Source organism: Dipodomys merriami, unplaced genomic scaffold, assembly GCF_024711535.1.
Source record: "Dipodomys merriami isolate MVZ:Mamm:240054 unplaced genomic scaffold, mDipMer1.0.p SCAF_11, whole genome shotgun sequence".
Taxonomy (NCBI): Eukaryota; Metazoa; Chordata; class Mammalia; order Rodentia; family Heteromyidae; genus Dipodomys; species Dipodomys merriami.
The window spans coordinates 39,377,183-39,404,079 of NW_027202382.1; the positions used below are offsets into that span (position 1 = coordinate 39,377,183).

At 40.8% G+C, this 26,897-nt stretch overlaps 1 protein-coding gene across 7 annotated transcripts in view; it reads right to left on the bottom strand.

The window, feature by feature from the left end:
* The window catches only part of Dennd1a (DENN domain containing 1A), a 482,983-nt gene that overhangs the window by 151,262 nt on the left and 304,824 nt on the right, over positions 1-26,897 (bottom strand). For all 7 annotated transcript variants that reach the window (XM_070013301.1, XM_070013293.1, XM_070013274.1 and 4 more), the window contains one exon: positions 17,346-17,447. In XM_070013301.1, coding sequence (XP_069869402.1) covers positions 17,346-17,447 — 102 coding nt within the window. The remainder of the gene's footprint in view (positions 1-17,345; positions 17,448-26,897) is intronic.

Sequence of the window (26,897 nt, forward strand, 5' to 3'; positions counted from 1 at the left end):
CTGGCTGATGCATGAGTGAAAAGGAACAAGTTGGACGGTGGACTCAGTAGGTAATAACAGCCTGGGCACTGCCCCTCCTATACCCTGCCCTAACCCTGTACCTCCTTCACACCTCCTTGCTTGGGCATAGATTGTGCTTTCTCTCAGGTCTCTTGGCTTCCTTGCTCCTCCATGCCTACTGGCTCCTTGCTATATATGGCTGCAGTCAGATTAGTCTAGGTCTAGGATCTGTGACCTGGTTTCCTTCTGCTTAAATCTTTCATGCTTCAATTCCTTTGCTGGCAAATATGATATTGGCAATTTATAAGATTGTAAGGATTAAAATATAGTGGATTTAAAATGGGTAATAGATGTAACAGAACTCCCAGCTTTTTTGTTTTGCTATTAGTTCAGATTTCATCTTTCAGCTACAACAATCTTTGAGCTGAGCTGGTATCTCTTCCTCTATTTTCTTTCTGACCTAATCCATCTTTGCACTGGATTATCTTCTGAAAACAAAAGGTTGAATCATGTCAATCTCTTCCTGGGAACTTTTTACTGGCTCCCTACTGCTGATACAATAAAGTCCAAATTTCAAAGTCTTCTATGAGCTTTGATTCAAGCTTCCTTTCAAACTCTGTCTTCTACTTGGTATCTGAGGTCTTAAAACCTATTCCTAAACCCAGGATATATTTTTATTATATTCTCTAACAAAATCCTGTATTTAAAAAAAAAAAAAGTCTCTAACTTTCTGTGAGACCCTCTTTCAGAACCAGCAGCTTTTTCTCACAGCCATGAGCCTCTCACTGATATTAGATCTATATGTCTGTATGTCTGTATCTCTTAGTGCTAGAGATGAGCTGGGAACAGAGTCAGATGAACGAGGCTTAGCTCCTGAGGACTTGCAACTGCACTCCCATAAACCAGACGTGAATGAGCTAACTACTGCCTCAAAGGGGTTTTCAGCATGCTATTATTTAGCTCTTTATATATGGGCAGATTACTTACCTTCCTCATCCTAAGAATGAAGTGACCTCTGTAATACATGGTAGCATTCAACAAATGCAAGTTTATTTCTTCATTATTTGTTGCAACTCCTGGGAGGAGGAGGGGTAGGCATTAAGGATGACACCTTTCCATCAGTGCTGCTACTTAAGATCTTTCAGTGTCCTCCTTATTGCACCATGATACAGATAAAAGTCCTAGCCAAGACTGAAAGGGCCCCATGATTCAATTACAGGCTTTTTCAGATGCAAGGCTCTTGCATCTTGGCTTTCCTTCTACCCCAGGACCTTTGGATGAGCTATTTCTTGTTTGGAGTATTCTTATCCACTACCATCCCCTTACCTAGAAGTATCCAACAAAGCTTTCTGCGACAATGGAAATAACCTATTTTCTGTTCAATATTGTCCAATGGTAGAGCTGCAATTGACCACTTGAAATGTGTCTACTATGACTGAGGAGCTCAAAGTTTTATTGTTTTAACCAGTGTAAACTGAAATAGCCATGTGTGGATAGTGGCTATCATATTTGATTATATAAGCCCTAACTCAACTATTAGTTCTTCAGTTTCACCCCAACTAGACCAAGCTGCCCCTATTATATACCCTCACTGTATCTTTCCTTTCCAGCAAGGGGCAATGATTTATTTGATAGCGAGGTGACTCACATCTGTCTCTTGTCATAGACTGACTAGTCCAGGAGATTAGGGTTCCCATCTAGACTCAGTGAGCACCTCAACTAGAAACATGGTTCTGCTACAAGTCTGATTCAAGTCAGCATTGCAGGAGGCCCTGATCCTCTTTGGGAGTTGTACTAACTACTGTAATTAGAATTCAGTTTTTGTTTTTGACAAATCACCAAGTAAGCAGCTGCAGAGAGGCCAGAGAGTCACATTTTCTTTTCCTTTAGAACTAGGCAAGTTGATCAAGTCTTCCTTTCCTGAACAAACTAGATACCATGGCTTGTTCCTAATCCCCTGCGGCAGTTCTGAGTCTGGAGGGGACAGAGGAGCCAGTGACTGGTTCCTCTCCTTAGGTGCACACACAATTCCTTCTACCCTCTTCATAGTGGCAATGATAAAGATGGCACAGTGCATCTTTGATAGTTCTTGCCTCAAATATGAAGAAATCTTGATCTTTAAGACTCAACACACTTGAACTCTTTCCAGTAAAGGAACTCCTCAGGAGAAAAAAATCAGGAATTAATATGTATGGGACACCCTATTAACTACCAAATACCAAGTGTTTGCTACCTAGCACTGGATTAGGATTTCGGAGCAACTGGACTGGGCAGGGGCTGATATCCCCACTATAGAGACAAGGAAAGCGAGACTCAGCCTGTATTACAGAGATAAAGCAAAGTTAGAGGCTGAAGTCAAGCCTAAGCCTACCTCAGTCAGTGCTAGTCCATTAACTCTCAGTGCTGCTGGGGTTTCTTAGACTAGCAAATTACATTCACCCATGATACTGGCTTGTTGTTTCCCCTGACTTAATATATCTCCATTATTGTGACTGCTCATTCCTTGCTTTTCTGTTTCTTTCTTTAGAACATGGCTGGACCTTGACCTTAGTTGGCTTTAATTGCTTCTACTACATCCCATTTTCCCCACAAAGATCTTGGTTCTCCATGGGGGAGTTGGGTTATGCTAGTTATGTAGACCTCTAAGCCACGGCTGGTGATGACCCTTGGGCTCGGTCTCTGCTCCCTCCATCTCTTCTGACAACTCATGGCTACCTATGAGTCAGAAAGGTAGAGTTCGAAGCAGCATTTTGTCAGAAGAAAGGATCAATTTTCATTATGGAAATGGTTTTTTCACTATGTTCTGTAATGATTCAGTTGCATATCCCAAGAACAAACTCTTAAATCCGTGGAATGACATTCTTGGAGTAAAAAACAGTACAATCTTAAGACAAAACTGAAAAGGCCCATTTCCACTAGCTACCAAAGAGAGATCAGGAGGAGCCCTGGCTATTTGCATGTACTCTAGCCCCTTCCCACACATTCTGAGAACCTCTATACTCAAAGTCAAATACATAGTGGCCGAGAATTTAGTCATTTTCTATCCATTTGTAAAATTCACCTGCATCCAAGTATCTTTTTCCCCCAGAGTAAGCAAAATTGCCTTTGTTTTTCCTATAAAACAATTTAGCTTTTAACACACACACACACACACACACACACACACACACACACACACACACACACATTCTCTCTCTCTCGCTCTCTCTTTCTCTCTCTCTCTGTCGCTCTCTGCTTCTAGCATATCCTATCTAACCTACAGAAGGCTTGAAGTTCTGAGCCAAAATGTGTGTTTATATTATTAGGTGGTCATTCAATGAAAACATTATTTCTAACCAAATATGTGTGTGTGTGTGTGCATGTATGCCTCTCTATGTCTGCATCAGGAGTATCTTTAAAGCAGGGTTTCCTCCCCATACTTCTGGCAGTTGAGGAGTAAAGGTCAGATTTAAACTATCACCATGTTTCACAATGCAATCTGTGCAGTGCCGCGTAATGAAATGGTTCAGTAAAGGTGCTTGTGGAAATTCTTTTAATTAGGTCTAAGGCTTTTCAGTTGTCAACATGAATAAACCAAGAAGCATTCTCTTACACACAGAACACACAAAATGAAAATGTAAGCTACCTTTGAAAAAGCAGATGCACTTGTAAAAGGAAAGTTATACATGTTTTGTTCTTTTCTTCTTCTTCTTCTTTTTTTTTTAACAACATAGCTTAGACTGATTTTTCCCTGCACAAACTACCAACATTTTTCAACACAAAATGGACCACAAGCCAAGAATAAAGGGAATGCTCTATTTCTAATGAACCAGGACATTCATGGCTGGTTCTAATGAAAAGTATTTAGAGGAAGACTAAAGTTAATGCTAACTAAACATATTTATCAGAGACCAACAACTTTCTTCATGAGCAAAAGCCCTCTTTTCACTGAATTATAATTAATTCTCAGATTAGCAGTTACCTCAGTCAGACACATGACTGTCCCATAATGACACTTGCAAACCAAAAGACATCTATCAAAAATGATGCAGAATGCACTCGCGCTCAGCACCAGGCCCAAGGCCTGGAAGATGAGTATGCCTTGGCAGAGGCACCATCAGATGCTTGCTTTTCAAAGCTGTGTTGACAAACTCAACCATGTAGATGTGGAAATTGTAGTCATCAGCTCAGAGCTGAATAAGGAATACAAATCCTCGAAATAAAATTGTGAGAAGATGGAGGTTTGCTTTGAGAAGATGGGCTGTATTTTCACTCTGATGGTAAAGCAACATTCAACTATTCGAGTCACCAACAGGAGCTAGGGTTTGGATGATTACAAAGGTATTTACAAACAGCACTGGTTGAGAGAATTCAAGTGGAATGAGACAACTAAAAGAAAGCAACTTCAGCACGTACAGGAAATTGATGCCTTGAAGTTGGCTTTGGTGGTGGATACTTAAGAGTACTCAGGAGACTGAGGCAGAATAATCACATGAATCCAGGAATTTAGGACCAGCCTGAGTAGCATAGTAAGTTCTAGGCCAGCCTGGGTATACTTCAAGACCCTATGCTTAAAAAAAAGAAAGAGGGGGTGGGGAGAAAATACCTTGAACAGAGAGAGAGGAAAAAAGAAAATACCTGTAACAATAAACAGTTAATATATTATCAAGTGAATCCATAGCATGAGCGTCCAACACTCCATGGTATTTACTCTGGACTCAGACCACGTGAATCCTGACTCAGTTGCCAGTTATTAACTAGATGCCTGTATGCAGGTTACATTCTGTCTTTATCATGGGGATAAAGTACATTCACTCTCTCTCTCTCTCTTTCTTTCTCCCCCTCCCCTTCACTCCCTTTCTCCCCCCACCTTTCCTAGAACTGTTACGCAGATTAAATGTGAAGATTTTTTTAAAGCTCCCAGCACAGTACCTGGCACACAGTAGCCTTAATAGATGGCCATTCTTCCACACTAGTTCAACTCGAAAGCCAAAACCATCCAAGTCCTAATTTTAGCATAGGAAAGAATGGGTTCACAATTAACATTTTCTAGGGCATCAATTACTGAAATGTCACTCATTATGCTGAGCTTAGTGGATTTATTTAGTGACCCAAACTCAGTGTGTATTTGGGAGTTAATGAAGTGCTTGGTGTTTACAAAGATAAAAGCAGGATTTGTCTCAGCAACAATCCTGGGCTGAATGGATATAGATTTCCGTGCTCAGGGAAGTGGCCAGGCCGGATCCATGGTGGATCACACGGATACATCCACACAGAGCAAGATATCTCCCAAGGGGATGCGGGCATCTCCACCTCCTCAGGGGAGAGAAGAAAAAAAAAAAACAGGAAGGGGGGGTGGGTGGGAAGTGTGTATAATAGATGTGTTTCACAGTGTCCCTGCTGTGATGAACAACTTGATCCACTTACAGTTCCAAACACATGATGCATAAAAGAGCTGACAGAAATTCAATTCTTGCAAAGAAAAGCATCTGCTCTCTAGTGGGAACGGCCAAATATTAAGCAGTTTTAAGGCAGGGCAAAGACCTAGAGGAGCACACTTCATTATCTAGATAGCTAGAGTAAAGAAATGCAGAGGATTACAAACGAACGAAAGGAGCCCAGATTCCAAGCATTAATTACCCAGAGTAAAATGATTCAAGTTAAATCTTTGTTACGACAAATATTAAACCCAGCTGTGTTTATGTAGCAGTTGTGAAAAAGAAGAAAAAAAGAAATCCGTGTACAATATCTGTGAGCTCTGCCAGTTAATTGAATTCGCTGGCAGCACTTCCTCCACCAGGAGCCAAACATCCTCAAAGATAAAATGTAGCTTTTAAACAGACCTGGGGAAAACGGAATCAAGAAATTTCAACCAATAAAACACAACTCTTTACTGTTATAAAAGTAAAGTAAAATTCAGTAATGAAAGGAAGGAAGTCTCTTAAACATTTACTGCATTCCAAAGCTCAGAGTTGTGCTTTACTGCTCAGAGCTCTTCTGATGTCCCACAGTGCTCCTGCCCCAGCATCTTTAATGAAGCCCCATAAACTCCCATAAACTCCTCGATTGTTGACAAATCATACACACACGTGTGCTCAGGGCAAAGGCTCATGGGATTCTGACGCTCCCCTTCCTGCACAGAATGGATGAAAGAGTGGACACTAAGGAGAGTGGCTCAATGCAGAACCGACAGACAGACAATTCCATAATGCAAGAGGGATGAGTGTTGACTGCACACTGATCCTAGGTGATACTATCCATGTGACTTGTCCCCTAACTCCAAGGCTAGTTATCAGTAGATGTGGAGTGGAAGGAAGCTTTGCTCAGATTTGAGGAACCAGATTTGAATAACCAGAGAGACAGTTAACAAGTAGAATCCAACACTGGGTAGGATCCTCAGTCTTGGACTCATCATTGTGTAGAGGTAGCCACATCAGTCCTTTTCTTCAATATCTTAGTTCCTTCCCTACTGTCCCCAATGCAAAGTCCAAACTTGTTTTTATGAACATATTCAATACGGTTATTCTTGTCTACTTCTTTCACCTCTGTTCCTCCAGGCACATATTCTTTGTTCCAGCTATACTAAACTATTGCTCCCTGACCAGGTTAATTAAGCTCACACTTCCAGCCTCCATCTCACCTCCTGGTTGGGTTCAGCTCTCCCTTTCCAAGAATAAGTCCTAGTATACTGAGCACACATAGAGATTTTCGCTGAAGGAATAAGGAGGAATAATCTCCACTCCTGAACCAGCTGTGGGTCTGCCCATTTGTGATGTTCTTACTAGGAATGTCTGGGAACCTGAAATTCACAAGGGAAAAGGAGAGGTGGCTTTAAATCAAGCAATGGCATCATATTCTGGATGATATATTCTACAGCATAGAAGATAGACTAGTGGAGAAATGGGAATGAAAGTGGCAGTTTGGCCTTTAATTAGCCTACTTATTAATCAACCTGTGACCTAATAGATGATAAACATGGTATTTTAATCATCTCAGCAACCATTATATCCAGCATAAAGTATGGCACACAGTAGGTGCTTAGGAAATAACTGTCAAATGAATCCTAACAATAGTAGAGAAGCACTTATGCAAGAAGATCTGGTCCTTTGCTCCTGGGATATGCTATGCTATTGATATACAAGACTGGAATAATTGTAAACTCTTTCATTTTAATCATTCTTCGGGGGGAGAGGTACTTGAGTATAAACTCAAGGCCTTGCACTTGCCAGGTTGACACTCTGAGTTACCACTCCAGCTAGCATACATAGCTGGGATGATACCCAGTATGCCTGGGCCCTTGTAACACTCCAGAGACTGGAAGTTCTGGATTTTTTAAAAGAAATGAGAATGAAGAAACTCCAGCTATGGCTTGAGATAAACAGCTTGTAGATCAATAAAAGGTAGAATATTCTTGCTATATTTCTTCAAAGTCCACAGCTAGGGAACAATGCAATATTGTCAGTGGGAACAATACTTTTTTTTTTTTTGTCAGTCGTGGGGCTTGAACTCTGGGCCTGGGCGCTGTCCCTCAGCTCTTCAGCTCAAGGCGAGCACTCTACCACTTGAGCTATAGCGCCACTTCCGGTTTTCTGGTGGTTTATTGGAGATAGGAGTCTCACGGTCTCTCCTGCCCGGGCTGGCTTTGGACCGCGATCCTCAGATCTCAGCCTCCTGAGTAGCTAGGATTACAGGCATGAGCCACCAGCGCCCAGCGGAACAATACATTTTCAAGTCTCATGGAGACCAGCAAAGAAGAAGGCATTAACCTTATTACCACCTACCCCCTATCCATTTTATTCAAGGTGGAAAAAGTGAACTGAGACAAGATTATAAACTCTGATACTAAATTGTCTAGGCAGCTAACAAAAAACTAGAGCCGCCTGCTCCAAAGTTACCCTTTGCCCATGTTCATAAATCATGAAATCAGCAGAGTTGTTCTGAAAGCTGTTCAATATTAGACCCTTTTTAAAAGTTAAATTCTAAAGCTTCTTATTTTTTAAATTAATTTTATTAAGTCACAACTTATTTTCAATAGAATGCAAGCATTTTAAAAGTATGATCTGATGAGTTTCAATAATGCACACATACATGTAAACCAGTACCATAATCAAGAGACAGAATGCTATCTTTACCCCAAAGGGTTCATTGGTGCTGTCGGGCCCTACCTTAATCACCATAGCCCAGGCAACCACTGATATGCAACTGACAGCCAGCCGGTCTACTTCTCTAGACTAGCTTTTTTTTTTTTTAATCCTACCATTTATATAAATTAAATAATATACTATATCTCCTTGTATCTATCTGGTTTCTTTTGCTCTGTTTGGTCATATGGTAAGTATGTTTATAAGGTCATATGGTAAGTATGTTTACGGTGTATGTTTATAAGGAATTGTCAGACTTGTGTTTTAGCACTTCAATGGTCTAAACCACAGCGGTGTTTCATTTGCATGCTCTGACTAATGATGCTGGTGCTAAGTAGTATTCCATGTGCTTGTTGGCTATCTGAATATGTGCATGTGTGTTCACATGCTCATGCACACATGCATGCATACATGTACATGTGAGATGTGTCTTCTCAAGTTTTTTGACCACTTTAACTAGACACTCTTGCTATTTTTAAGGATTCCTTACTCATTCTAGGTGAGAGTAGTTTTTTAGATGTAACTATTAAGAATACTTTCTGACGCCTATAATCTTAGCTACTTTGGAGGCTGAGATATGAGGATCGAGGTTCAAAGCCAGCTTTGGCAGGAAAGTCCATGATATTTATCTCCAAATTAACCACCAGAAAATCTCAAGTGGCAGAGCATTTGCCTTGAGCTGAAGAACTGAGGGACAGTGCCCAGGCCTAGAGTTCAAGCCCCACAACCAAAAAACAAAAAACAAAACAAAAAAAACAACTTTCTCAGTCTCTTCATTTCTAGAAGTGATATCTTTTAGAGAAGGTAAGTTTTTACATTTTTGATGTCAAGTTCATTACATTTTCTTCCTTTTTTTTTGGTAAGTCATGAGGCTTAAACTCTGAGCCTGGGCCTGGGAGCTCTTCAGCTCAAGGCGAGCACTCTACACTTGAGCCACAGTGCCACTTCGATTTCTGGTAGTTAGTTAATTGGAGATAAGAGTTTCATGGACTTTCCTGCCCAGGCTGGCTTTGAACCGTGATCCTCAGATCTCAGCCTCCTGAGTAGCTAGGATTACAGGCGTGAGCCACTGGTGCCTGGCACATTTTCTGTTATGATGCAAGCTTTTGGTATCCTATGTAAAACCTTTGCCAACTCTAAAAGTTCATGAAATTTTCTTTCTTTTTTTTTTTTTTCTGGGTCCAGTCATGGGGCCTGAACTCTGGGCCTGGGCACTGTCCCTCAGCTCTTCAGCTCAAGGCTAGCGCTCTACCACTTGAGCCACAGCGCCACTTCTGGCTTTTTTCTTTTTGCTTATGTGGTGCTGAGGAATCGAACCCAGGGCCTTATGCATGCAAGGCAAGCGCTCTACCACTGAGCCACCTTCCCAGCCCCTCATGAAATTTTCTTATGTTTTCTTCTAGATGTTTTATAGGTTTTACTTCCATGTTTAGGTCTATAGTATATTTACATGAGGTAATATTTACATGAGGTAAAAAGTCAAGGTTCATTTTCTTCATATTGACATCCAGTTATTTGAGCACATTTGCTCAAGGGGAGGGGGGACAAAATCAACTCTCCTTTGTCAAATTACTTTGGCATATTTGTTGAAAATCAATTGTCTGCTTATGGGTAAGTCTAATCCTGGACCATTTATTTTGGTCTATTGACCTGAAAGTCTATCTATACTATCTTGATTACTATACTTCATAATAAGTCTTGAAGGCAGGTATTATAAGTCCTACTACTTTAGTTTCTTTTTCAATGTTGTTTTGGCTATTCTAGTTCTTTCGCATATTCATATACATTTTAAAACCAGCTTGACAAGTTTTTAAAAAAAGCCATCTGGAATTTGGGTTGGGATTATATTGAATCTATAGATCAATTTAGGGAAAATTAACATCTTAAAAACATTGCGTAAAAAATATTTAGTTTTCCAATCCAAAATATGGAATATCTTTCCATTTATTTAGGTCTTTCAACTTTTTTCTCAAATGTTTTATATCTTGCAGCACACACATTTTACACATTAAAAAAATTTATTCCTAAGTGTTTTGTGTTTTGTATGCTATTTTAAATGGTTTGTAAAATTCTCATTTTCAATTGCTCTTTACAAGTGTATAGAAATATATTTAAATTCTATCTAGTGACCTTATTTTACACCCTGACTAAATTTATTTGTGTGACTTTTTAAGATTTTCTATATACATGATTGTGTTGTCTGTATAAAGGCAATTTTATTTACTTCATTCTAATCCTTAGGGCTTTTCTTTCCAGCCTTAGTGAGCTGGTAAGAGCATCCAGTGCAATGGTGAATAGGAATGGGAAGAATAGAATCCGTTTTTGATTCTGTTCCTCGGGGAAAAGCAATCAGTCTTTCCCCATTAGGTATGATGTGAATACTAAGACCTTCCTAGATGGTTCTATCCCAATGAGGATTCCCAGGTTGCTAACAGCTTTTGATGAATGGGTATTGAATTTTTCCTAAAACATTTTTTTTTGCATCAGTCTTGATATAGCTTTCTTTTATTAGGCTGTTGTTATAGCAAATCACATAGATTTACTGATTTTCAAATATCTAGCCAATGTGCACTCACTCCATCATGGAGCATTATCCTTTTTATATATTGCTGGATTCAATTTGCTAATATCTTGTTAAAGACTTTTGCATCTGCATTTATGAGGCATGTTAGTCTGTAGTTTAATTTTCTTATAAATTCTTTGCCTGGTTTTCATCTCAGGGTAATGCTGACCTCATGAAAAAAGTTAGGGAATGTTCCTTTAGCTTCAATTTTCTGAAAAAGTTTGTGTTAAGCTCGTATTAATCTTCTTAAATGTATGCTGGAATTAACCTGTAAGGCTATATGGGCCTGGGATTTTCTTTGTGAGAAAGTTTTAATTACAAGTTTAAAAAATTCAATAGAAATACTGGCATTTAATTTTTTTTCCTGAGTCAATAATTTATGATTTGATGAAATTTGGCCATCTCATTTGACTTTTCAAAATTATGGGCATGAGGATATTCATAATAATCTTATTTCCTGGGCTGGGAAGGTGGCTCAGAGGTAGACTGCTTGCCTTGCATGCATCAGGCACTGGGTTCGATTCCTCAGCACCACATAAGCAAAAAGAAAAAAAGCCAGAAGTGGCGCTGTGGCTCAAGTGGTAGAGTGCTAGCCTTGAGCTGAAGAGTTGAGGGACAGCGCCCAGGCCCAGAGTTCAGGCCCCACGACCAGCCCCCCTGTTTTCTCTTTTACAAACTTTTAATTTTGAATACTTAAGATTTACAAAAATTTGCAAAGATAGTACAAAGGGTATCCACATACAACTCACTTAGTTTTTCCCCCTGTTCATCTTACATGCCACTGGAAATTTATCAAAACTAAGAAACAGATGCTGGTAGATTATTATTAACTAAACCCTACATTCTGTGATTTTGTGTTTTTCCACTAATTCCACTAATTTCATTCTTTCCCTCTCTCCATTTCTCAGTAGTAATGGGACTTGAACTCAGGGTCTCCAGATTGTTAACCACACCCCTACCTCTCTGTTAATGTTCTTTTCTATCTCAGGATCCAATTTAGTTTCCACATTGCATTTTGTTATAATACTTCCTTAGTTTCATCTGATCTCTATTTCTCAGTTTTGTTTTATGATTGAAGTGCTGGTTTGTAGAATGTTCCTAATAAAGTTTCTAGCAAGATTAGATTAGCCTTTTGGAAAGGACACTGCAGCGGTGAAGTAGCCTTCTCATCACACTAATCAGAGGGTCATATAACAGCCACGGGACACTGCAGACAACGCTTGGTTGTGGGTTCTCCTCTAAACTGCCTATCTTTTCCTTTACAACTTTTTTTTTTTTAAATGAAGTAAATCACACACCCAATTGTAAATACTTTCCTAGAAAGGGAAGTATTTATAGGTACTATTTGAATTTCTCTATAAGGAAAATTTCTCTTTTCCCCACTAACTTTTGGTTAGTGATTTCCTGGTATATCTTTTCTATTCCTTGATCCCTCTGTTCCCAAGCTCCTAAATAGCTAGGATTATAAGCATGAGCCACCAGCACTTGGTTGGGTCTTACTTTTTTATATGATGTAATTGAAGTATTTAGATGATGTATGTTTAATGTAACAATTGATAGTTGGATAAATCCATCACCTATTTGCTCCTGTGTGGTTTCTTTGTTCTTTGGCTGGAAAACTTTTGTTCTTTTCTTTTTAAAATTGGTTTACATCAGTTATACAGAAGGGGGATTTTATTGCTATATCTCCACACATGTTTACACTGCATTCCAGTCACTTTTACTCTTTCTATTGGAAACTCTTTTGAACCCTCAATATTGGTTTGTTAGCTATATATTTCTCCCCCTGCCACAGGACTGTTTTTTCCTAAGGTTAACAATATATACCTTTCATTAAATACATCTACCTTTAGACAATATTGCAGCAGTTTATACATTGTGAGAACCTGTAAACAGCATGCTTCTATTTTCCATCCCTACTCTGTCCTTTGTATTGCTGTACTCATATATTTTACTTCTATTTGTGTAATAACACGAAATAATTTGGCATTATTTTCACTTTATTCAATTTACTTCTTACAGAAATTTAGAATAAGAAGATAAACTTCTCACATTTAGCTATGTATTTACTGTTTCTGGTTCTCTTTACTCCTTTATTTTAAACTTTCCTATATTTCCCCCATACCTGAACAATTTCTTTTGTATTTCTTATACCCCAGACCTACTGACAATTATTTCTCTCATTTTTATTTGCCTGAAAAAAATTCCAAAATTTGCTTTCATTTGTGAAGCATATTTTCAGTGGATAGAGAATTTCTTTCATTACTTTAAAAAATACCACTCCATTTTCTTCTGGATTACATAGCTAGCTTCTGATATGATGTCTGCTTGTAATTACTTCTTTTACAATATCATTTTTTCCTAATTTTAAACTTCTCTCTTTACCACTGGTTTTGAGCCATTATCACAATGACTTTATATGCTTTTGTTTGGCAATATGTTTGAGGTTCAATGAGCTCCAAGGAGCTCCCTTCCTTTCCCCTGCTCTTTCTCCCTCTGCTGTTTCGCCCGGCCCCGCCCCGCCCCGCCCCGCCTCTCCCCCCCTCGCCTCGCCTCGCCTCTTTCCTCCCTTTTGTGCCAGTACTGGGGTTTGAACTCAGGGCTTTGTGCTTTTGCTCAGCTTATTTTTCTCATATCTGGTACTCTACCACTTGAGCCATGTCTCCAACCTGATATTTTTCTCGTTAATTTGAGGTAGTCTCAAACCAAATTTCTTCCTGGGCTGGCTAACTATGATTCTCTGCCCTAAGCCTCCTAAGTAGCTAGGATTCTAAAGTTTGAGTCACTATTACCTGGATGAATTTATCTTTTTTTTTTTGGTTGTGGGGCTTGAAATCTGGGCCTGGGCGCTGTCCCTCAACTCTTCAGCTCAAAGAGAGTGCTCTACCACTTGAGCCACAGCGCCACTTCCAGTTTTCTATTGATTTATTGGAGATAAGAGTCTTATGGACTTTCCTGCCCACGCTGGTTTTGAACCACGATCCTCAGATCTTAGCCTCCTGAGTAGTGTGAGCCACTGGAGCCTGGCTAGAATTTATCATTTTTAGCAAAAAATTAAAAAATTGGCTATAATTTGGAGATTGACAGTTCCAGGTCAACCTGGTAGAAAAGTCTGTGAGACTTCATCTCAACAGAAGTAGCTTGGCATGGCAGTATGCACTTATCATTCTACTTATGACAGAAAACCTAAGATAGGTGGATTATACCTATCTGGGCAGGAAGTGAGACCCTATCTAAAATAACTAGTGCAAGCCCAGTGACTCATACCTATAATCACAGTCAGGAGGCTGAGATATGAGGATCATGGTTATAATTTAGCTATAAGCTTTTTAACTTTATTTTTGTATTTTTCCACGTTCCATGACTTCTCAAACTCCAAGGGCAGGCATGTTCGTCTTCTGAATGTTGCAATACCAGCCACTAAGGTTCTATTAACTTTAACCAGGCTTTTCATGTTAGTCTTTACTATCATGTCTTCAAGTTCATTTAGCTTTTATTCTGTAGTGTCTCCTTTCTCTTAACTCCAGACTGATTTTCTTTAATCCTGGTATTATGCTTTGACTGATTTTCTTCTTGTTTTATGTTACACTTTTGACTCTCAACATGTCTTGGACTTTTGAACTTAAGAGGCCTGGCATTGGCTTAGCTGCTTGCTCACGGTTGGTACTCTACCACTTGAGCCACATCTCTAGTCCAGCTCCTTTCTAGTTAATTGAACGTACAATGTAATGGACTTTTTTGCCCAGGCTGGCTTTAAATCGATCCTTTAAATCTTAGGCTCCATGATCCACAAACACTGATTTGTCTATTTCTTTCTCTTTTTCTTTTCTTTTTTCTTTTTTTTTTTTTTTTTGTTAGTCCTGGGCCTTGAACTCAGGGCCTGGACACTATCTCTGAGCTTTTTTGCTCAAAGCTAGCACTTTACCACTTTGATCCATAGATCCATTTCCAGTTTTTAAGTGTTAGGGGGAGGTAAGAGTCTCATGGGCTTTGACTGCTCAGGCTGGCTCTGAATTCCTATCTTTAGACCTCAGCCTCCTGAATAGCTAGGATTATAGGTGTGAGTCACCAGCAGCTCTCTTGTATTTCTTTTTTTTTTTTTTTTTTGGGTCCGGTCGTGGGGCCTGAACTCTGGGCCTGGGCACTGTCCCTCAGCTCTTCAGCTCAAGGCTAGCGCTCTACCACTATGAGCCACAGCGCCACTTCCGGCTTTTTTCTTTTTGCTTATGTGGTGCTGAGGAATCGAACCCAGGGCCTCGAGCATGCAAGGCAAGCGCTCTACCACTGAGCCACCTTCCCAGCCCTCTCTTGTATTTCTTAAGTAGGATGTTTTTGGGGTATGATGGGATATACTTGTAATTCAAACACTCAAGAAGCTGAGGCAGATGGATTGTGAGGTTGAAGTCAGCCTGGGCTTATAGCAAGACCCTGCCTCTAAAACTAAATAAAGTAAAATAACATAAATAGGATACTAGTGATTCTGATAATGTTGGTTTGATACATGCTAGGTTTTGTTGTCTTCTTGTACCCTAAAGCCTTCTCTCATGCTTCTCAAAGGTTCATTTTTATACTTTGTTGGGTATAGATAATGTTTACTTCAGAGCTAATTTAGACAAAGTCATAGTTTCCTGAGGTCTCTGGTGTTGGTCTTCAGTGATCATCCCTGTCTCTTTACTCTATAGGTCAGAAGTGGAAGGTTACTAAGCCTGTGAGCTCTGGGAGCCATTCATCTCATAGATCCCTGTCAGGGGTTTCACCCTTCACAGGTTCAGACAGATCGGTTTTCAGCAGGTCAGTCAACACAGATTCCTTTTGCTGAGCAGCAGCCTCCTGTCCAGTACTCTCACTCATAGACTCAAACCATTTCTCCCTCAAACTCAGATCTTTTAACTTTCAACTCAGCAAGACTGCTTTACTTTGCTGGGGTTCTTTCTCCTGGCATCAGCATCTGGAAAAATCTACAAGGCAGAAAGCCAGGAGGATGGTAAGCCTTATTTCACTCACTCCCCTCACTCAGGAGCGTAAGTAATTTTGCTGTAAACCACATGGCTAGTAAGGAAGTCAGACTGATTCTAAAGCTAACTAGCCTTGAATTTATAGGCAATGATTAGTCACAGAAGGATTTCTTGTCTTTAAATTCTTTTAGATTAACTTCATTGATTAGAAAGATTTTTTTTTTGAGACAAGGTCTTACTTTTTAGCCTTGGATGGCCTAACATTCACTATGTAGGCTAGATTGACCTTAAATTTATGGTCCTCTGGCCTCAGTGTCCCAAGCACTGGCTTACAGGTGTGCAACACTATTGCCAGCATAAAAGGAGCAGTCTCAAGTAGGAGGAGAATGTAATTTATGTTCCTAGAAAGGTCATTGGAAGGATGCTCAGATTAACCATTTGATGGCTGTGGGTAACAATACAAGAGAGAAAAAAAGAGTCTGAAATAAGTGGTGCTTAGGAAGAGAGATGAGAGTATGTGAACTGACCAAACAGTTAAGAAGAATAATCTTTCAGAAGTCTAGCTGAAGGAGAGACTAAGGTCAACTTCTAAACACTGAAAGTACCACATCCTGAGCCAAATGAATGGACACAAATGTGTGTAGGATAGGATTCTCCTTCTGAATACTTGCAACTCATATAGCATTACAATCAAATCTGATTTCCATTGAAACATGGTAAGATCCTCATGTCCCATGCTGGAAATTCCTGCTATAGTCAGAACAGAATGAAGTCCACTTGCTCAAGTGGGGACTACCAGGACCTGGAAGGCATCAACGGTCCCTTCAGCTTGTCTGTAATTACCAATACCAACACCTATTTATTTATTGGTCAATCGTGGGGCCTGAACTCTGGGCCTGGACACTGTCTCTCAGCTCTTCAGCTCAAGGCTAGAGCTCTACCACTTGAGCCATACCACCACTTCTGGCTTTTTCAGCTTATGTGGTGCTGAGAAATTGAACACAGGGCCTCATGCATGCAAGGCAAGCACTTTACCACTGAGCCACCAATAACAATTTTATTTTTTAAATGAACAAGTGGCTAGCACCAGTGGCTCATGCCTGTAATTCTAGCTATTCAGGAGGCTGAGATCTGAGAATCATAGTTCAAAATCAGCCCAGGTAGAAAAGTCTTTGAGACTTTTCTCCAAGTAACCAGCAAAAAGCTGAAAGTGGAGGCATGGCAAAAATGGTAGAAAGCCAGCCTTGAGAGGAAAAAGCTAAAGGCCTGAGGTCAAGCCCCAGCACTTGCACAAAAACAAGAACAAAACTAGAAAGAGATGTAGGTGCCATTTGTCAGACACTGTACTATGCCAGCATTGCTGACCATCACAAAACTATTCCCCACCATAACAATCCTAAGAAAACTCTTTGCACAACTCTTTAAAGTAGAGAAGTGAAGCCCAGAGGGGGTTAAAAAAAAAACTTGCCCAAACTACTCTGCTTCTCTGAGGCCACCTCATTTGTCACTTAAAAGGCATTTTGGAATCTGCCATGTTCAAGAAACCTCTAATATAAAGATATTTCTTTTGTTAACATCACGAAATAATGGCCCACATGCACTAGGGCTGTGCCAACAGCTGTCTCTCCTCCTCCCCAAGTTCCAAAGTCAGGTTCATTTCCATGGCATGAGCACACATGAGTCAGAACCAAGAGCTCATTTACCCACCACATCATTTGGGAGGCTTTGGAGGTCATCAAAGGGCGTCTCCAGGGTGTTGGTGTCCACGTTCAGGATTACAACATCATCCAGTGCCATATTTCTGACTTTCTGCAAGCAAACAAAATCCAGAGAAGAAAGTTGTAGAAATGCCATCAGAAGACAAATATTTCCCCGTGGCTTCTGGAGGATATAGGGAGAATAGGGAAGCAAGTGACATTGGAGAAAGGCTAACTGCAGCAGCCCCAGTGCTAGATGAGTCACATTTGTTGCTCACGTAACTCTCACAAAAAACTCATGAGCTTCTATGGTCACCCCAAGTCCCAGGACAGATGAACCAAGGCTAAATAACATACCCCATATCACACTGCTACAAGTTAAGAACCAGTGTAAGCCAGGTGCCAGTGGCTCACACCTGCAATCCTAACTACTCAGGAGGCTGAGATCTGGAGAACTGCAGTTGTAAGCTAGCTCAGGCAGGAAAAGTCTGTAAGACATCCTTTCCAATTAAGCAGGCAAAAGCTCAGGGTTGGAAGCATGGCTTAAGTAGTACACCAGCTGTAAGCAAGCTAGTCCCGTGTGATACACTGAGATCAAGCCTCACTACCAGAAAAAGAAAAGCCATCTTATACCTATCAATGTTTTCTTTCTACATACATATCACTAGTATTGGCTGATGTTCTAACTCTAGCCTCTAGAACAGAATGTGATACCTCAATAAACATTTTGAGGTCTTTCCCAGATAGAGAGTGGAACCATCTTAAATCCTCCTTGAGCTGAAAAAACAGTCCCAGGAACCCTTCCGCTTCCTCTCATCTTTCTACTTCTGACTGATTTCTTCAGACTACAAATCTATGAATGGACTAGTAGACATCTACCATGTGCTTACCATGGAGAAAGGACTACAGAGGAAGACAAAGTCCCAACTTATGAGTTTATTCTCCCCTCTCAGCCTAATTTAGAGTTGAATGAGTATCAAGCAAATGGGATGAGTTGAAAGTAATACAAATACTGAGCATTATACTGTACTTGTGTTTTACAAAGCACAATTATTATTTCACAGTGGAAAATATTAAGACTCACAGTGAATTGTCAGGGCTCCTCTGCTGCCTCTCTGCAACCTAGCAAGTTAAATGCTTTTCAACATGTCAGCAAGAAGTTGCACAAAATGCATCAGTGACCACCACCTCCCCTACTTATGATACACTATCCAACCCAAAGACTGCCACAGGGATGCTTTCCTTTCCAGTGAGCCAGGTGATATAACACCACTCCAATTCAGAGACAAGAACCTGAGGCTTCCAGAAATATGATATCTTGCCTGACTTTTATGTCTGCTGACTGGCTTCTTTGGCTGTGAGGTTGTAAACCTCACCCTCATTCCCTCACATCCTCCTGACTGCTCTGAGGATCAGAGATCTTAGAGGCACAGTGCTGGGCACATAGTAGGCCTTAATAGGTAATTATTTCGAACATATACAACAGTAACAGCCGGTCTGAAGAGCTGCAGTAGCAGTGCCACGTGGTGGTGACGGCTTGGCTCTCATTGCAAAGGCTGAGGGAGATCACGAGATGCAGAACCAGAGCTGCAGCAAGGACATCAGACCACTAGGAGAGTAAGCTAAGAGCTCCCCCACTCCAGCATCATCCACCTGGCCTCACCTGGCCTTCCAAATAGTCTCAGAAGGGGTAGGAATTGGCAGGCATTAGAAAAGTCTCAGGGCTAAAAGGCCCCAGGAGTGGGTGTCAATTCCTGACCAGAATCAGGCCTTGTTTCTGTGTCCCTACAGAAGTCCAGGAGCACAGACCAGCCCTTGTGGGCTCTCCACGGCTGGGTTGAACAGGCTTTTGATTTCTCCCCACTCCTGACTGGAGGACTTGCCGGCTAAACCGTGTGGAGTGTTTACTTTTTCAACAATGGCAGCAGGCTGAACAAAGGAAAAATCCTGGCCCCTTTTCCTGATTTAGCAGGCCAGGGTCCCCTTAGTAACCAAAATGCCCAGGCTCCAAGCAGGACCTAGGTCGGCACAGTTTCCTCTGGTAGGACAATGCTGCCCTCGTGGTGGCAAGGCCTCTTCCAAAGGCGCTGGCATGGGCTCAAGGGCCTTCTTGAAGCACAGTGTTCCCAAGAAAATCACAGGCTGGCCTGGCCCTACGATGCCCTATCCCTGAAAGGCTCCAGGAAAACAAGGAAAATGAAGAAAGGCAAGAGACACTCAACTGAAGCTGTGGGGTTGGAAGTGTTGGTGGGGAAGGAAACTGCCCGTTACTAGGAGGCAGCTCATTTCATCTTAACCATGCCATGAGGGAAACATTGCCATCTCCATGGGAAAGAGGTAGAAACAGAGACTCAGAGAGGCCAAATTGTCCAAGGCCATAGAGCTAATGATGGCAGCAGAGCTGGCTTTGGGAGAATGTGATTCCAAAGTTTACCCCTCTGAAGAGATCCATTATTCAGACTTCTGAATGAGTACCTGTGTATGGCAGGCAGTTACACCAATGCTCTCTGGGTCTGTTTTCTTTTGTTAAAGCCACACTTACTATCTGGATCACAAAAATTACATATGCCTACTATGGAAAGAGAGAAAATTTCAAAAAAGAAAATTACTGTTATCCTAGGTCTACTTCTGAAGACATTTTGGTTTTATTTTATTTTTATTGTGAAAATACCATACAGAGGGGTTACAATTACATGGGCAAGGTAATGAGTACATTTCTTATCAAACATTGTTGCCTCCACCTCCTCCTTTGTTTCCCCTTACCATGAGGCTTGACTTTGGGGTCTGAGTGCTAAGGTTTTTTGTTTGTTTATTTGTTTTTTGCTCAAGCATAGTGTTCTACCACTTGAGCCACAGCTCCACTTCCAGTACTTTGTGGTTAATTGGAGATAAGAGTCTCACAGACTTCAGTTTTTAAGGAATTAAGCATTAGTGGCTCCTGCTTGTAATCTTAACTACTCAGGAGAATCATGGTTTGAAGCTAACCCAGGTAGTAAAGTTCATGATATTCTTATCTCTAATTAATGACCAAAAAATCCAGAAGTGGAGCTATGATTCAAGTGGTAGGGTGCTAGTCTTGTGTAAAATAAAAAATAGAAAAACCTCAGGAGCATCAAACAGGCCTTGAGTTCAAGCCCCATGACAGATACTTAAAAAAAGGTAATTATTACATATAATACATATGATATTGTCATGAAATCTGTAGGCATAGAGCATTGTGCTTTAGGATGGATTCCTAGAAGTGGAATTTAGTTTTCACTTCTTAAAAAGTATCCTTCTCAAATTCCACTTTGAGAGATATCTTTACTTCCAATTATTTTAAAGCCATTTTATCCACAGCTTGTGTTTCCTACTCTAAGTGAAGAAAAATCAGCAAAGACACGAGCAGATGTCAAAATAGTCCTCCAAAAATCCTACCCAATTAAAACACTTACTAGTACCGCGGCACACCGAGACAGCTCTCCGGTAGCTTGTCCCACCAACACATTCCCTCTCTTTTTAGTTACAACATATGCCAAGGCTCCTGCCAGCTGCAAACCCTTCCCCCACCAGACTCTATAGGCTTTTTCTCAGAATGAAAAAAAAAATACTGACATACACACCGGCTTTCCAAATGGCATTTCTCATACAGAGAAACACACAAAAGTGGCATCTTCCCATCAATACTGCTCATCAAAAACATCTTTCCCTGTGTGCTTTGTCACCATGTTAGCTTCACCCCTGCCTGTAGGACATCAAGTTCAGTGGCACCCTTACCAGCTAGGTAGCCTTGGGTGATAGGCTTGACCTCACAAATTGTCCAGATCTTCATTTATGAAATAGGAATCAGGATAGTACCTACCTACCTCATAGCTGTTGTAGAGTTATGACACACTAAAATATGTAAAAAGATTTAGAAATCCCATTATTGGCACTCAACAGAACTCAGTGGCACTGGGCTTTCCATGATCTTGTTCCCTGATGGTTCATTTATATAATAAGAAAAATATGCCGAGCTACATATGTATTTGTTTGAATTTCTTAGGTTCCAGAAGCTAGTTCTCTGTGTCTTTAGTTCATCCTCACAAAACTAGACCAAAAACAGACAACATGCATAAATGAATGAGGGGCAGCCGAACCTGGAGGCAAAGTGCAGATACCCAACTATGTCTATCTTGAATCCTAATTTACCCAACTCACCAGATATACAAGCTTAAAGCCACTTACCCTTTTGGGGCCTCAGTTTCTTTCTCCATAACTGGGGGTGATAAGAGAACATATCTCTCAGGTATGTTATGAACAGTGAATGGGCTAGTATTTTTACAGTACTTAAGAGTTCTGAAGTTAGTGTGTGTTAAGTAAAAACAAAAATCTTTTAGAGTAGTAGAGAAAATGTTCTGTTTTTATTGTGGCTGTGGTAGTTTCATGAGTAATTAAAACTGTCAAAATTCATTGAACCATATGCTTTAAATGGACAATTTGTTGTATACAAATTACACCTTGATGAAGCTATTAAGCACATTAGTACCATGTCCTTAACATAGAACAAATAGAGCAGAGATGACAGTGCATGCTTGAAAGTGAATGATACCACAGGACAAGCAGCTTTTCCCACACTCCATAGTACATTGTGATTTCACACAGATACCTTTGGCTCTCTGTGTTTGGACCAGGACTTTTTAAAGAAATTTTATTTATTTATTGTATTTATGTGGTACTAAGGAATCAAACTCTGGGCTTTATGCATGCTAGGCAAGCACTGTACCACTAAGCCATATTCCTTGCCTTGGACTTTTTTTTTTTTTTTGGCATGGTCATGGGGCCTGAATTCTGGGCCTGGGCGCTGTCCCTCAGCTCTTCAGCTCAAGGCTAGCACTCTACCACTTGAGCCACAGTGCCACTTCCGGCTTTTTTCTTTTTGCTTATGTGGTGCTGAGGAATCGAACCCAGGGCCTCATGCATGCAAGGCAAGCACTCTACCACTGAGCCACCTTCCCAGCCCCTAGGACTTTTCTTTTTTAAACTTTGTTTTTTTCCAAACTATGGCTTCTTAAGATAAACATAAATAGTCAATGCTTTCGGAGTTTCTGATACAATGTAGGATCTGTGTGACAACAACTCCACTGCTAGTGTCCCTTATAGCCAAGATTTTTATGAAGTTTTACTCCCTAAGTTGACTGTTGAAAACAATGGTTTTTCCTCCCTAAATTATATCAATATCAAATGACATCAGTCTCTTGCACAAATGGGAGTGATCCTGCCTGTCCAGGGAGAGAACTGGGCAGCTACTGACTGAAGACAGTATTCAGAGCCAGGCCATAACACAAAAGGCAAGGCTGGCCTTTTTCAGGGGATCTAAAAACACTCAGAGGTGTGTGGTGCTGCAAAGCTGGAAAGCCAGGCTGGATATTAAGGAGCTAGGGCCTGGCTCAACCTTTGACACACAGTACAACTGAGGGTAGGTTTGCTTAGCAAGGATGATACGCAGTGGATACAAGAGCTGGTATTAATGATTCCTCCTTACACCAGGGGCAGCTCCAGGGCAGAGCTGTGTTCTACCCATCTCCAGTGCCCAGTACAGAGCCTGACACGAGGTACATGCTCATTAACTGGAGAATGAGACAAACGGCTGTGGCACATCCACTCTACTGGGAGGCCGGTCTTGCAGCAGATGTCAAAGTGAGCCACATGGGCAACGTCAGCCCAACGTAAGCAAATTGGAGTCTGCTCAAGGAAGTGCAATGGGAATAACAATAATGATGGCAATGATAACAATCATGTAGGTTATCATCATTCATTAGTGTAGAATTAATTCACAATGGACATGGGGATTACGATAGGCGTTAACATGACAATTAAGACTATGGGTTCTAGAACAAGACCATCAGATTCAAGCTTGGTCTCTCCATACTGGGTAACCAGGAGAACATTCTTGCCTTCTGAGTCTGGGCTTTCTTATCTATAAAATGCAGACTGTGTTCTAAGGTTGTAGTGAGGTAAATGTACAGAGAATTTAGTGCAATTCCTGATTGCACTGAGGCTCAATAAATATAGGCTTATTAAAATCAAGTTCCTACCCTTACAATTTGAGAACTATGTCAATAACACGGGGTAGAGCTCTAAGACAAAGGCTTCCAACACCTATTCTCAGCAAAAGTAGTGCCTAACAAGACTCAACTGCTATCAAAGCTATTTTCTCCCCCTGGATATGTCTTAAGTTTCTGTAGCTGTGTTGCCTGAGTCTGAATCCCACCTCTGCTTCTGGACTCAGCGTCCCTTTACATCCTCCTCTGCTTGTACGAGGAGATGAAAGCAAGAAGACACTTAGGATGAGGTTACCTTTGGGTGGAATGAGGCTGACTGGAACAGCCCTGGAAGGGAATCTAGAGTGGTGATACTGTTTTCTATTCTGGCAGAGTTACATGAGTATGCCCCATTGTCAAAACTCAGGGCACTCTATGACTAGGATGGGTGCACTTCTCCCTCTAAATGTCTTATATCAACAAAACACAAAAATAAATAATATAGTCCTTATCAGATTGTTTTGGCAAGTCACTGAGTTAAAATACATGTTTATACTTAGATAGTGTCTAGTATGTAACCATTCAAACTATTAAGAAAAGGGGATATAGAAATCATTATAATAGATGATTTAATGTAGAATATACATTAATGTCAGAAAACATGTAGGACATATCTGCTTCTTCAGTCTCTGAAAGAAGGCACAAAAATAAGAGTGTGATTGGGGCCGGCAGAGACTTTTGCTGGTCCTGATCCAGCCTGGTCTGGAGCAGCAGCAGGACTGAGGAGCAGGAAGTCAGAGAAGGGGACTGACCTTCAACCTGAGTTGCAGGACCCAGGGCAGGCTATTTAAACCCAGGTGAATTTCAAGTTCATTTATAAAATAGGTACAACTTACTATAAAGAGGCCACAGGCCCAATGGCTTTGTGCTGGCCTGGATCACAGGTGGGGCTTCTTTCTGAGAGAATGGTAACCAGAAGCCAGTAAGTGCAACCTGCTTTCTTCTAGCCAAGGCTACTGGGGCAGTCCTACATTGAATTACTTACTTGATCCATTGTTTCTACCCACATATATGGTATTCTGATGAGTTTCCTTAAGAATATCATACCCTTGTACCGGATTTGCTGAAGCATCTGTCCAGCTCTTGGTAACCTGTGAAAGTTTGTTATTTTCTGGGTAGACATTCTTATAGAGTATTGTCTTTAAAATCAGATAGTCTCTTTTATATTGAAAGCATTTTTATGTTTTCTAATTTAAAAATTAATATTTTCTTATATTGTGCAATAAAGCTGAAGTAGAATGTGTGGTTTTTGCAAATGCTTTAACAGCTGATAAAATTTTACATTTGTAAAATTAATATATTGGACTGGTACAAAATAGTTTTAAATTATATTTTGAGAAGCTCTCCCCCCCCCCAAAAAAAAGAATATCATACCCATTTGACTGAAAAAAACTGAGGTTAGGGACTAAATAACTGGCCCACGATGTTCCAAGTGGGATGTGTCAAAAGGATTTGAATCTAGGTTCCATAAGCCAGTTTCAAGGAACATGCATATACATACACTGAGTACATAATAGAGAACAGCTTGGGGGTGTTGGGATCTCCTGGGAGGAAAGGATGAGAAGAGGAAAGGCAGAGATTCTAAACTCCTTATTCCCTCCTGAAATTCTGAGTACATACACATGAAAAGTGACACTTTCCTTCCCTTCCTCAGGCCCCAAAGGTCACTGAGCTGCCAAGCAGTTGATAAACGCAGTGGCTTTGCCTTGGAGTCAGGGGTTGCTGATTTGCTCCTTCCTGCTCAGCAAAATTAAAATCTAAGCCCACAGTTTAGAGGAGCTCTGAGAAGAGCACTGGAATTTCCCAGCATGCTTTAAACAGAAACAGAAGCTTGGCAGGGGAGGGAAGTGGGCCAGGCACTCCAGGTCAGTCCAAATCCAATCCTCCAAGTAATAAGCATTGACACTCATTAACACGTCTAAAGGTCCTCAAGCCAGGTCAGTAGTGAGCCTTTTCTCCTGTGGCTCCATATTTCTTTCTCTCTTTCTTTCCTTTCCTTCCTTCCTTCCTTCCTTTTCTTTCTTTCTTTCCTTTCTTTTTCTCTCTCTCTCCTGCCTTTCTTTCTTTCTTTCCTTTCTTTTTTTCTCTCTCCTGCCTTTCTTTCTTTTTTTCTTTCTTCCTCTCTTTCTTCTTTCTTTTTCTTTCTTTCCTTTCTTTTTCTCTCTCCTGCCTTTCTTTCTTTCTTTCTCCTTCCTTCTTTCTTCTTTCTTTCTTTCTTTTCTTTCTCTATTTCCCTTCCTCCCTCCCTTCCTCCCTTCCTTCTTCCCTCCCTTCCTTCTCTTTCTCCTCAAAGCCAACTCACAGAATAGGCATCATTATTCACACATTGTATAGGACAACGACTGAAGCTCCTAAGGTGAAATAATTTTCTCCAGGTCCCCAGGTCCCATAGTGATAAGACAGCTATGATTTGAGCTTGGGGTTGTCCTGCCCAAGGCCCAGGGGCCCTTCTCTGTAGAATAACAAGGAGCTGGTACTGAGTACATACTGAGGACAGTGGCTATGTCAATTATTTCTTTTGTGATTGATATAGACTTAGAGGGTTGGATTATAATGGTAAGCAGAACCCCCAAGTAGGGCTGAGAGCTAGACACAGTAGCTGATAGCTATAATCCTAGCTACTCAAGAGGTGGAAGATTGCAGTTCAGGGCCAGGTCTGAAAAACTAGTAAAACCCTATCACCTCAACAAGCAAGCCAAGTTATGTGTGAGGCAGAGGTAGGAAAATCATGGTCTACAGCTGGCCCATGTAGAAAAATAAGGCTAGGCTCATCTTCCCCCACCCCCCCAGCAAAACAGAGCTGGGCATAGTTTAAGTGACAGAGCACCTGATTTCAAACTACAGTACTGGGGGAGGGGGAGATGGAGGTAGGGCCAGTATAATACTTTTCATCTGTGCATGCTAAACTTTTACACAATGGAATGACTAGGCTTGAATCCTAGTCCTGCTCATTATTAGCTGTATGACTTTATCATCTAGTAAAAAGGCTGCTATTACCAAGGCATAGGCATGTTTCCATGGGTGTAATGTAACTGGTAGTTCTAAACTGAATCCATCCAGTTTGAAACAATGAGACTTGAATTTAAGAACTTCCTGGGACTGTAAGGGGATGTGGATTCTCTAGTCTCAAAATGAGTAGGGGTCACCATGTCATAAAAGTAGGGCCTTACTCCTCCCACATAACTGCCACTTGCAATCATTCATTCATCACAAAGTACAACAAATCCCACTCCCATCTCCACCTGCCTTTTATTTGAAATGTCAATTTTTAAAGAGTGGAGAGGTTGGAGACCCAATTTAACAAGCACACTGAAACATTGTTTATTGCCCCCATAAACATGGCTTAGTGAGAATTACGGACTTAATCAGAGCGAACTTATCTCCTGGTGAAAAGGAACACTTTAAATTTCAGAAATGGCACCTTCACTGTGAAAATCTCTTAACTTTTCAAACAAACTACAGGGGGTCTTAAACATACAGCAGTAAAGGGACAGCCATTA